A 12824-nucleotide genomic window follows, 5' to 3' on the forward strand; every position below is an offset into this window, starting at 1 on the left:
TCAGCAAATATTTGTTGAGCATCTATTATGTGCCACACACTGTTCGAGGTGCTCGAGAGACATCTTTGCCCTTATGGATCGGAGGAAACAGACATTTAACAAAAATGTTAATTACAATTTTGTATGTTGAGATGACCAATCTTCATTGGGCTTCCACTGTAAGCTAAGAACCAAGGGACAGTGGTGAGTAAAAATTGTGTGATTCTTGATCTTATGAAGCTTACTCTGCAGCTCCCACAGGGTTTGTGTTTATTAGGGGAGAGAAGGAGGACACAATTAGAAAATTGTACAAGGCCCTATAAATTTCCAAAAGCCATGGAATACACTGTGAGGACTCTGTGGGAAGACATGGGCCATGGGCCATGGTCTGCTCTCAGGCAATGGAAATGACATAAACAAGAGCTCATTGTTATGTCACAGCGGGGGATGGGCTAACTGATATGAGGGCTCAGAGGAGCGGTAGGAAATAAAGTTGAATAAATACTGTAGGGCCAAACTGTGGGCCCTTGAAATCAGATATAGGCATTTACATTAAACTTATGTGTTAGAAAATAGTGAATCTATTAAATAAATGTGTGTGTGACAGAGAGCGTGAGAGAAAGAGCAAGAGAGAGAGACTGGGAGACAGGAGAGAGAGAGAGTGAGTGAGCAGAGGAATAAATTCTACCAGGGTTGTTTTCGTTCTAAAAATCCCTTCGCTGACTCCCTTGTGGCAAAGAATATAGTCCCAACTCTTAGCAGGACACACGGTACCCCACACAAGCAAATCCCCTTAAGTCCTCAGCCTGGTTTAAGCATTCACTCCGTGACTCCTCATTCTGGACACACTAAACTTGCTCTTCCTTTCACACCGTGGTGGCTTGGGACAGATATGTTTACTCCACTCTGTAACCCTTTACCTTCTTTCCTGGCCTGTTGAGACCACATCCATCTTTACTGTTGAAACGCTTCCCTCAGCCCATCCTAGCCAGAGCTGGTTTACTTCACCTTCCTTTTCTACCATATCACTTTGTACATGTCTCATGTCTCAATCATAGAATTTATCACACTTATTGCCACTATTGATCTATGATAATCTCTGTTCCCTACTCTAACTAGTCTGTTCAACTCAGACTCATCTCTGTCCCCTACTAGACTGTGAGTGGGACCATGGCTTAGTCTTCTTCATTCCCCCAGCACCAAATACAGAGCCCAGAACATGCTAAGATGAGGATGCTGCATAGGCCTTGTGTCCCACTCAGGGCTGGAAGGAGCAGGGCAGAGGGGTGGCAGAAAGAGACTAAAGAAGAAAATGAAGAAGAAGATTATGGAAATCATAGGGAGATCCAAGTAAGGGGATAAGTGAGACAAGAGGGGCAGCAATCCTATGAAGCACTGGGATGGGTAACATGAATACCTTACAACAAACAGGTGGGGTTAATTAAAAAAAACAACATTTCTTCAGCACTACTATGTGTGGGTAGCACTATATTAGACACTGTGGGGATATAAAGTTAAATAAAACACTTTTTCCTATGATTTGGTTGGGAAGACAAGACAAAGACAGACTGGCAACATTCATACATACAAATATAATTTTTTTTAAAGTTCTTAAAGTTTAGTATCAAAACTTTTAATAAGAAGCACCTCAGAGTCAAAAAGATATTAAGAAATATTAGATATGGAAACTGACTAGTTGAGATCTCAGCAAAGCTCAACAAGCCTACATTTGAAATCATTCTCTTAGAAAGGGGACTAAGACAAATTGACATGTAAATGTAAATTTTAATACCATTTAGGAGTATTTCTCATTTCCATGTGTCCCAAATTGTATATTATGAGTCTTTTTGAAAAAGGCAAAATAAAGGCTGGAAAAGGAAGAGAGGATTCATACAGAAGTTGAAAGGAGTAGATGGGAAAAAGGTGAATGAAAAAGACAATTTCAGAGAAGGAATAATAAGAATACACAAAAGACAAGAGGAATAAAAAAGATATTCCTATTTAGGAAGCTAGTTTTTAAAACGATACCTGTGAATTATCTGTTGAAATTATGATGTCTAAATTATCTGTTTAAATGATGTTTATCTGATGACTATAATGTAAAATATGAGACTTTAATAAGTAGAAGTTGGTTTTAAATTTTACAATATGTGCTTAGCCAAAGGTAATTGGAGGGATTCTAGAAAAGGTATTAGAAAATGAAAATAAGATAATTATGTGAATAAGAGTAAGATGTATTCTGTGTGAAATATTGAGTGTCTTTTTACTGGTTCCTAAGACAAGCAGCGGGCTTCCCTTGTGGCTCAGCTGGTAAAGAATCCGCCCACAGTGCTGGAGACCTGGGTTCAATCCTGGGTTGGGAAGATCCCCTGGCAAAGGGAAAGGCTACCCACCTCAGTATTCTGGCCTAGAGAATTCCATGGACTGTATAGTCTATGGGGTCACAAAGAGTCAGACACAACTGAGCGAAGTAATGTCACAAGATGTTATCTAACCGCTCAACTTAATTTTTCCATTTTATGTCAGTGTGATACTGGGATGGCTTAGACATTTAGTTTTTAATTTCATTTAATTAATCAAACCTTGAGTGACTACTAAGTGGTTAGCCTCAGAGGCCAGCTATGACCAATGAGCTGAACAGGGATTGGCCGAGCACCAAATGACCTCATCAATTGAGCATTGTGACCTAGGGTCCTGGAGAGTATAAAAGTGGGTGCAGGAGCCCAGCCAAACTGGCTCTTCGAATAGTTTCTGAATATGTAGACAACTAGACGTAAGATAGGTAAGTAGAGAAGCAGCAGATACTGAAAGCAGGTACTGTAGTAATTGACTAAGGGTATGAGTTATGTGAATGATCAGAGTATAAGGACTGATGTTAAAGAAAGAGGTATGTGTGTTGGCCAGGCTTGAGAGTTGGGGGAGGTTGCCCTCACTGGGTTGGGTTTGAGCTGAACCTTAAGTTGTGGGGCAGGAATTTTGAGTTTAGAGATTGGGAAGTAGGGAACAGATCTTATTTATTGGGGAGATAATCTTACTGGCTTATTATGGAACAGAAAATTCACTTTGGAAAAGCTATAGGAAATAAGCTGATGTGCTAGAGGAGGCATCGTTTAAATGTCAAAGAAAAACACTTTAATCTTAAAGGTTACAGGGAGTTAATAGAGAAGGGACCAAATCTATACTGAATGTTGAATGTAAAACAAGCAGTAACAATATTTAAGGAAAGTATCTTTCTTTTTTCCCCTACATTTTCAACATCAAACATGTTTTTGTGATCAGAAAAGAGGGAGAAATTAAGAGGTTGAACCAAAAAAGCTATTGAACTCTCTTTACCACTCTGGGATGGGCAGGGTTACCTCCTAGGTGGTTGGGCTAATTGAGTGAAGGCAAAAGTAAAATTCAACAAAATCCACATGTACAAGGCAAAATTGGGGAAACCATTGAGGTTCTTGTGCTTCAGGGGCTCCAAAGAGCCCTTGTTTGTGGTTAAATGTACAATAGCAGCCATGTCTCATCACAGAGTGAGCTCCATTTCTGATGAGAGAAATGGAAGTTGCCAGGGTTTAGTCCTAGGCAAGTTACTTAGCCTCTTTGAACCTGTCTCCTCATCTGTAAAACATGAGCAATGGTAGTCGTGACCTCACAATAAGGACTTTTGTGATGTAAGGATGAGGTAACGCTTGTTGGTTGCTTAGCAGCAGTGGTTGGTACATAGTCAGTACTCAGTACTGCATTTATTATTAATACTTTAAGGAATAAATTCATCTTATAACCTAGAGGCTTACTTCTTACCTTGCCTAGATAGGATTAGATGCCTCTTTGTCTGGGTTTCAACCCAGACCCAGGCCTAAATCTGAACTAAACTGAATTTCTGGGCTTGGTGGCATGGCAATGGTGGGAGTGGGGTTAGCAGGGTGGGAGGCACTGTTCAAGGTGTTGTGGCCATAGGAATATTAAATTCCATGTCAGGTTTCGGTTTAATTTGGCACTGACTGTTATTCAAACAAAGCAGCGTTGTGAGTAGCAGAGGAAGGGAGGGGAGGAAAATCAACACATTCTTGGAAATAAGATGCGGCTTTTGCTTTGCTATTTCGTTTTTTCCTTGGCCACAGAAATATTTATTTGCTCTCAGGCTCACAATGAAAATCCCTTTCAGGACATGGTACAAATCTAAGCTTCAGAGGAAACTTCTATGTAAGATGGCAAGAATTTAGCAAGACTTCCCTTGATACTTTTTTGTTTTAATATGAGAACCCCTCAGATGTGTGCTCTTTAGTTTAAGAAGACCGCTTTGCATATACTGAGAGCCCCCTCAACCTCATTTCCTGTGGCTGTGGCATATGTGGTGTTTTAAAAGTTGACGTCTGCCTTATTTCCTGATGACCTTAGTGTTTACAAAGTGTATAGATGTGTCATTTACCCGTTCTCTCCATGTATTTATGTGTTAGGCTTTTCAGCTTTAGTATAAAGCATGGTAGTGCAATAATTCTCCAACAGTTGCTCTCTTGGACCTCGGACATCTGGCATGATGCTATAGGAGCTGGTCCTAGGTCAATATTTGAAGCACAAGGAAGCTCTGTGTGACCAAGTTAATGGAACTTTCCTGTTTTCTGGTTCTGTGGTATATGTTTAAAGCAAGATTTAGAGCAAAAAAGTTTAGGCAGTCACCTCTTCTTCACCAGTACAGGGCTTATTGCCACGGCAATACAATGAATGCCCATTTGTGATGTTAAGCTTGTGTCACTGATGATGTAATTGGTTGGATAGGAAACTGATACTGTTTTCTAATCCCATCCCCCTAGAAACCACACACACACACACACACACACACACACGCACACTCTTGACAGTATCTTCCCTCAAAGAGCTTATACTTTAGTTAAGAAACCAGACCTTAACAGATGAAAAAAAAATCCCTACCTATCCTGAGGTCTCTAGTATTTTAGGAGACTGTGAAGAGGCCTGTTGTGCATGTTTTAAAATTCCACATTACCCTAGAGTTTGACTCACGTCTGTCTGTGGACATAAGGGACAGGAAACTTTCTGGTGATTCATTCACATCCTGGAAGCAGTTTAAGTCCTTAGGAACACATGGTCTCAAGTTCTAGGAAGATCTAAGCAACTGGTAGAATTTCTTTGGGATGAGTAGGCACCAAATACCACATACAGCTTATGTAATAGAGGATTGAAAAGTACAGTTATCTCTAGTTTTGCCTTTGCTATTAGTTGTGTGACCCATGATTTCAGCCTCTTTATGATCAGCTGTTCTTGATCTGAAAATCCAGAGGGTTGGAATATACAGTGCCTTTCAGTTTTAACATTTAAAAGAGAGTCACATTTACCGGGTATTCTCTGTAGCACCTTCCCTTTTGAAAGTTTGTAGCTAATAGCTGAACTTACATTTCAGGATTAATTACTTTAAAGCACTTTTCCTCAATCTCCAGTAATTTAGATGATACGGAGGGAGAGGGATAAAGGCAAGAATTTTTGGCAAATTCTTGTAGAGAAATTCTAAAATTCATTACATTTCCTATCTACCTTTGGAATTCTTTCAACAAGTGGTTATTTATTATTCTTGTGCCCCTTCCCCACCTCATAAAACAGTGTTCAAAAATCGAAAAACAAAAAACAAGGGACAAAAAAAAAAAAAAACTGCGTAATTCAACCACTCAGGTAAATTGCACTTTTCCTTTCGGTTTTTGTCTAAAAACATGTGACTGGATGGATCGCTTTGCGAACTGCTTTTGTTTCTCTTTGGAAATATATGTCCGTGTCTTGAGAGTATTTTGCTACGTAATAAAATGCTCTTTTGTCTTGAGAGTATTTTGCTACGTAATAAAATACTCTTAGGTCACTTTTAACCTCTTTCCATCCTTTTTTTTTTTTTTCCTTTTAGGGCATTAGGGGCGGGCGAGGCCGTATCTCAGAGCGCTGCTGGTGTTAGAAACAATATGATGCAGTTATAAGGGCATGAAGAGGGGTGGGGAGCGGGAAAGATTCCACAAGCGAAAAAATGAAGCAAGCTCCACTCTGAAGATCTAAGAAATTTCTGACACTGGAACCTTTTGTGTAGCGTTTTTGGCAACCTTCGGCAGGGGGCGCTCGGAAATTCTTGTCACTTTCCAGACAGCCTCCCAGACTTTACCCTCTAGAAAACTGTACAGTGTTTCCGGCTCTTCTCAGTTGCGGGCGCTCGTAACTTTTCGGCAGTTTCCGGGAAGACTCGGGGGCTCAGCGTCTCGCTAGCTCTGTTCCGATCGCCTGGCGCAGCGGGGCAGGGTCTCGAGCTAGTCATGGCGTCCCCGTCTCGAAGGCTGCAGACCAAACCGGTCATCACTTGTTTCAAGAGCGTCCTGTTGATCTACACATTCATCTTCTGGGTGAGAGACGGAGAGTCCGGGGACGGGAGGGGATCCCAGGCTGGAATCAGGGAGGGGGGGGTGTGTGACCCTGAGCCAAGGGAGCTCGGATCCGAGGTGGGAAGGGAGGCGCGAGTGGGGTTGGGGCGGCGGTCGCTGCTGGGACCTCGGCGCTGGGACTTCACCTCGGGTTCGGGCATCTCGCCCGCTTGGGTCGGGGTCTCGGGCGACGGCAGCCGAGAGGCTGAACCAGGACCCAGACGTGCCTAGCGTTCGAATTCGATGTGGGGCGCCTGGAATGGAGTGACCCCCCCCCGCCCCCAAAGCAAGCAGAGTGTCCCTTGAGAAGCAAGGCTTGCCCGGCCCGGCTGAGGGCTCACTTGCATAATAGTCTCTTTCTTTTCACTGCTTCATAAGAGGGGAGTATTTCGCAGGTAAGTATGGTAATGGCTCCACTCCCGCCAGTCTATCCTTAGGCTTGCTTTGTGTACCATTCCTTTGTACGCTGTGCACCTCTGTTTCTGGAACGCTTAGAAACACTCCCCGCCCCCACCCCCCAACCTGCGGGAAGGTTTTCTTCCTAAGGCGGGAGTAAATGGGTTAAGGAAGTTTTGAATCCTAGGGCAAAAAAACAAATCAAGTTTAAGAATTTTGTCAAGATGCCTAGCTGCCCCCTGGTTTTGTCCTGGCTACAGCGATCCAGCGTGTGGGTTTATCAAGACCTGTTCTTGTGTGCCGCTCCCCTTCCTAACCCCCTGTACAGTCCCCCCCTTGTCTGCCATATCCCAGCCACAGTTTTGTGGCCGCAGAGTGCTACGTCAATTCTCACACCTATTGTTTCTTAAACATCTAGTGGTTTGTGGTTTGAAGATGCTACTGTAATACAGTGTGTAACTCTCGATTCTCTGATTTCCCACATAGATCACTGGTGTTATCCTTCTTGCCGTTGGCATTTGGGGCAAGGTGAGCCTAGAGAATTACTTTTCCCTTTTAAATGAGAAGGCCACCAATGTCCCCTTTGTACTCATTGGCACTGGCACCGTCATTATTCTTTTGGGCACCTTTGGCTGTTTTGCTACCTGCCGAGCTTCTGCATGGATGCTGAAACTGGTGAGTCCTTGTTTTCTTAAAATTGGTTGTTGGTTTTTGAAAAGGCTTATATGTTGTAGGCTTTGTTTCTTGGAACTAGGCATGGCCCCTTTCTGATTTTTCCTCTTCCTTATGAAAACTTAGCAAGTAACAGTATAGCTGCCAATTCCCACTTCTGTTATGTTTTCCCTGCCCTTTTCAGCAACAATGTGCTGAACATTGACTCCCTTTGCAGCTTTGATGTATCTTATTTATGCTGACTTGGACTTTCTTTTTATCCCACAGTATGCAATGTTTCTGACTCTCATTTTTTTGGTTGAACTGGTCGCTGCTATCGTAGGATTTGTTTTCAGACATGAGGTAAGCCTGCCTTTGGGAACCTGAATATGTGAAAATTTATCCTCTTAAGAGATAAAACTGGATAAATTTAAGTAATAGAGTTAAAAGACAGCTTTCACTAGTTCAAAAGCACAAAACTGGTAACACAAAATTGATATCTTCTCCACTCGTCAAAACCTTAAAATCAAATTAGAAATTGGAATTCCACTCTATTAAATCTGGGGTTAGGAAATCATTCAGTGAGTACTGAGGCCTCATCAAGGAGAGTGTTTAACAAAGTGGTAGTGAGGGTGGGAGATACAGCAGTACAAAGCTGCCACTTGAATAAATATAGGTTCCCATTGTACTTTGAACTTCTCATAGTTATCATCTTTTACTGGAATGTTTTGCTTACAAGTCCGCTTAGCAAAACCATATTGCTTAGAAGATAGAAGTGGACCATAGAAGTTAATTATATGTTGCTGCAATTTCTTATTTGACTGGAGATCAAAAGAACATTGTAGAATCTTTGTTTATCAGCCTTGTGTTTCTTTGCTGTAGATTAAGAACAGCTTTAAGAATAATTATGAGAAAGCTTTAAAGCAATATAACGCTACTGGAGATTATAGAAGTGATGCAGTAGACAAGATCCAAAGCACGGTAAGTGGTCATAGCTGGTGGTTTCTCAAGAGGGGAACACATTCCCTATTCCCTCAGAGAAGAGGATAGGGCCCTGCCTATCAGATGTTGTCCACTTGCACTTTAGCAGTGAAAGTCGGACCAGTTCCAAAATGTTTATCTCATGAATTTTAATGCCGGTGTCATAGGATAGAGATCACTGAGTATAATCTTAGATGCTGGTGTAATTGTTTGACTGCATAGTTGTAATATGAACTCTAAATGCTTTTGTTGGATTTTTTTTTCAGTTGCATTGTTGTGGTGTCACCAACTATAGAGATTGGAAGGATACTAATTATTACTTAGAAAAAGGATTTCCCGAAAGCTGCTGTAAATTTGAAGATTGTTCTCCTCAGAGAGATGCAGATAAAGTAAACAATGAAGTAAGGAGTAAAAAAAGAATTTAATTTTCACTCACAATACACATAATCTGCAATAGCGCAGGAAACTGAAGCTCAGAAAATTTGTGACTTGTGATTTAAGTGACACTTAAATGCATAATCCAAAAAGTGAATCTCATGTCCCTCAAAGGAGATAGGATTTGTTATGAAAGAATAAATTGTAATAAAAGAACAAAGATCATCTTTTGCAGAGATGTGTGATCAAAGTATTGCTTGGGCTGTACTTACTGTTTTTTTTTTTTTTTAATTTCTCTTCCATTAGGGTTGTTTTATAATGGTGATGACCATTATAGAGTCAGAAATGGGAGTTGTTGCCGGAATTTCTTTTGGGGTTGCGTGCTTCCAGGTAAGTCCTTGTAGTTAGGAAATGTTCCTCGTCACTCTTGTAGGTGTACGTTACAAGATTTCCACTTTGAAGGCTTTGAGGTTTTGCCTCTGGGCCCTGTATAGCAAGGACATTTTTAGAGAAGTCACGTTTTCACAAAACTCAATTGATCAACACAGTAGACACATAGTAGTTTTGCCCTTTCCATTCCAGTTTTTGGTTGTCTTGGATCCTGTTTTCCCATGCTGTTTTCCACAACTCCAGAGTTCTGTGAGACCTACCCTCTTAGGTCTTTCTGAATCTGCACTCTCTAATAAAATAGCCACCTTTCAAAAGTTATAATTATGAAATTAAAATTTTAGCTCCTCAGGCTCCCATTTGAAGTGCTTGAAAACCACATGTGGCTAGTGGCCACCATGCTGGACAGCATTTTCATTATCACAGTACTGCTTCATAGATGGAGATTTTACTTGATGAGATGCTTATTCTAAGCCATATCCTTTTTGCTCTGATAGCTGAGAGGAAGAATAAGAAAAGTTTTCCCAGACCTCAAGATTTTCTGAGTGATTTATGTCAGGAATGGTTGTGAAATTCCAGATCACAGTCGTAGTTAAGACATCACGTATAAGCTTATTACAGAAAAAACTTAAGGAAATAAGTAGTGAATTGGAAGTGAAAGGAGCATATACCTGTATCTTGAGGTCTTTAAGCTTTGTGTGTATGTGTATGTTTAGTTTTGCTTATATTTTATTTCCAGCTGATTGGGATCTTTCTAGCCTACTGCCTCTCTCGGGCCATTACAAATAACCAGTATGAGATAGTGTAACCAACATAACACGGGCCTATTACTCTCCACCTTTAAGGTATGTTCATTTTGATCCTCAGCACTGTCAGTGTTTACTCCAGCCTATACATGTGATGGATGGGACTGAGTTTGCAAAGAAGATCATGTCCAGCAGTGCATTCAAATGTTATCAGTGTTGTGTTAGCAGTGGGACACGACTGAAGTGACTTGACACAGCACAGCCATGCATAAGCACTAGTCTCACAAAAAAAATCATGGCCATAAAAGGACAGATGGGCCTCTCTGGGTTTACCTACATGTCAGCCTAAAGATCCTCAGTGGTCCCCTTTCTAACAGATTTGGACCTAATGAAGAGAAATGAAGAATCTTAATAGTGACCTTACTTGTAAGGGTCCCTGGCAAGTACACTCTGGCTCTTGATCAATACCAGCATTTTCCCCTGGTCTTTTACCCAATTCTCATTTACTGCAGTCTTCTGGTGGACTATTACTAGAGCCATGAACTCATCTAGTTTAACCAGATTTTTAAGAAACGTGTGTTTCAATAACTTCAGAATTTGAATGATAAAATGTGAGAACTATAGCTGGCTGAATTAATCCCTAGGGTTCCCTTCACATTTGATTTGAGCCACTCACTGGGAACACGTGAAGATCTTCATTAGCAGACTAGATTAAAATGTGTGCAAATGAATACAGATACTGAAGTTTGGGTTACAAGGAAATTAACTGTTTTTCCTTTAATTTAGGATATTAACATCCCTATCCCCAACCTTGTGAATTATAAGATCGCCTGGCTGGAATACCTACATTTCTTACAGATAGATTGAAAAACTACAATAGTCGGATTCGATCAAGACAGTTGTTTGATATGTTCGAAGTCCACCTTTTGTCCCATTCATGTTACAGCATTGAAATCCCCATATCACTCTGAAACACTGGAAGAGCTTAATAAATTGTAACTGAAGCAAAACTGTTCCTCTTGACTTTTTTGTCTTGGTATGGGGCTTTTGAAAGACACTGAGTTTGCTGTTCATGTAGTAAGATCGAAAACTGACCCTTTCAAACTTGCCCTTTTCCCAGCCAGGGTTATCTGGTATGATTGTATACTTTGCTTCAAGAAATTAAAATGTCATCATTAGTCACACTGCGTAATTTAATTCCAGCCAGTAGTTGGATAACACCCATCATCAGAGTTGCCAATTGGTGGTAATGGTCTCTGACTTCTAAGGCACTCAAGACTATAAAAGGACTACACATGCTCTGTGATACACCAGGTCGCAACACCTTAACACTTTACATTTCTCTGCCTCTGAATTAAGGTATTTATACTAACATGTTTCCCTTATTGTTTGAAAGGTTCTAATTCTTACTTATTGATGCCAGAGTTATTGTATTCTCTTTGGGAATTTAAAGCAACAGATTTTCATTAGCTTTAGCTGGTATTTCCTTACCAGGTTGATATGACTTAATTGTTGATATTAAGGTTAACTTTTAATAGTTTGTGCCTTTGATTAATAAATATAAATCTTTTACACAATAAATAGCGTTTTCCTCTAAAATCATTGTGTTTAACTTTTGGAAAATCTTCTGGGATGGTGGTTTTCCACTGAGAAAGCTAAGCCCCACATTTCTACTTGGTGAATATAGTTCTGGATATGAAATGTAAACCTGAGATCTTGACACTCATTTTTAAAAAGTCCCTGTTTACAAAAACTAGTCCCTGTGAAAGAAACACATTCCTTGCTATGAAAGAGCATAATGCTTATCATTCTCCTAGAGATTAGACATTTTTATTGTATAGTTTAAGAAGTTGGATAGGGAGAGAGATAACCTGTACCTTCAGGGTAATAAGGAAATTAATCATTAAAGTTGGAGTTGGTTTTGAGTTTTTTTATCCACTGTGTGTATGTTAGTTGCTTAGTCGTGTCTGACTCTAATTCCCCTGACTGTAGCCCTCGAGGCTCCTCTCTCTGTCCATGGAATTCTCCAGGCAAGAATACTGGAGTGGGTTGCCATTGCTTTCTCCAGTGGATCTTCCTCACCCAGGGATCGAACTCAGGTCTCTTGTATTGCCAAGCAGATTCTTTACCATCTGAGCCACCAGGAAAGCCCTCTTTATCCATTAGAAGAAGCAAGCTTATCTCTGATTGCCACACATTCACAATCCTTGAATTTAATGTTAAGTAATTAAGTGTTAGTTGCTCAGTTGTGCCCAACTCTTTGCGACCCCATGGACTGCAGACCACCAGGCTCCTCTGTCCATGAGATTTTCCAGGCAAGGATACTGGAGTGGCTTGCCATTTCCTTCTCCAGGGGATCTTCCCAACCCAGGGATCAAACCCGGGTCTCCTGCACTGCAGGCAGATTCTTTACCGACTGAGCTACAAGGGAAGCCCAAATTTAATGGTAAGGGGGAGTCAATCACAGTACAAGGAAAGTGGATAAAAACCACTAAAGTTAATAATGAATTTGGTGGTACCTATTTGAAGGTACTTGGAGTTACTGCAGAGAAAGGGTGTTCTCCATTAAAACATTCGATGGGTGCCTCGACATAAGGTATAGGGATAAAACAATTGAAAAAAAATAGTAGTTTTCCAAATGCAGTGAATCAGTTATTGAAATTAGTGAAGCTAAAGAAGGATTTAAAGGATAATCAAACTTATTTAAAGGATAATCAGAGCAATTTTCAAATAGCTATTTTTCACTAGGGTGGCCTAGGAGAACCTTTTGAAGTTTTCTTTAGTATTTTATAGACATTTTTCCTCATTATTAAAAAAAAAAGCCAGCACATGTGGAAAGTAGAAAAAACACCCTGCCTTGCCCTTAAGGTTGGTTGATGTGTTTGTTTTTAAGATGGGTTTATTTTGGATG

The 12824-nt window shown here is 40.6% G+C and overlaps 1 protein-coding gene across 4 annotated transcripts; it reads left to right on the forward strand.

Annotated features, from left to right (window-relative positions):
* The first annotated feature begins 2713 nt into the window (after window positions 1-2713).
* On the forward strand, window positions 2714-10923 carry TSPAN6 (tetraspanin 6). 4 transcript variants are annotated; one of them, XM_081567053.1, is made up of 9 exons: window positions 2714-2793; window positions 5876-6359; window positions 7260-7448; window positions 7713-7787; window positions 8307-8405; window positions 8672-8806; window positions 9087-9170; window positions 9907-10012; window positions 10700-10923. In XM_081567053.1, exons 2-8 carry the CDS (start codon window positions 6273-6275, stop codon window positions 9973-9975), a joined length of 738 nt encoding a protein of 245 aa, XP_081423179.1. In that variant the 5' UTR covers window positions 2714-2793; window positions 5876-6272; the 3' UTR covers window positions 9976-10012; window positions 10700-10923. The 4 variants fall into 4 exon arrangements, with proteins under 4 accessions (XP_081423179.1, XP_081423177.1, XP_081423178.1 ...); XM_081567051.1 differs by having other exon boundaries at window positions 2714-2761; window positions 5876-6419; XM_081567052.1 differs by having other exon boundaries at window positions 2714-2761.
* Window positions 10924-12824: the final 1901 nt, after the last annotated feature.

The sequence above is a fragment of the Giraffa tippelskirchi genome, chromosome X, assembly GCF_054371585.1.
Source record: "Giraffa tippelskirchi isolate mGirTip1 chromosome X, T2T-mGirTip1v1.2.pri, whole genome shotgun sequence".
In the NCBI taxonomy this organism is placed as follows: Eukaryota; Metazoa; Chordata; class Mammalia; order Artiodactyla; family Giraffidae; genus Giraffa; species Giraffa tippelskirchi.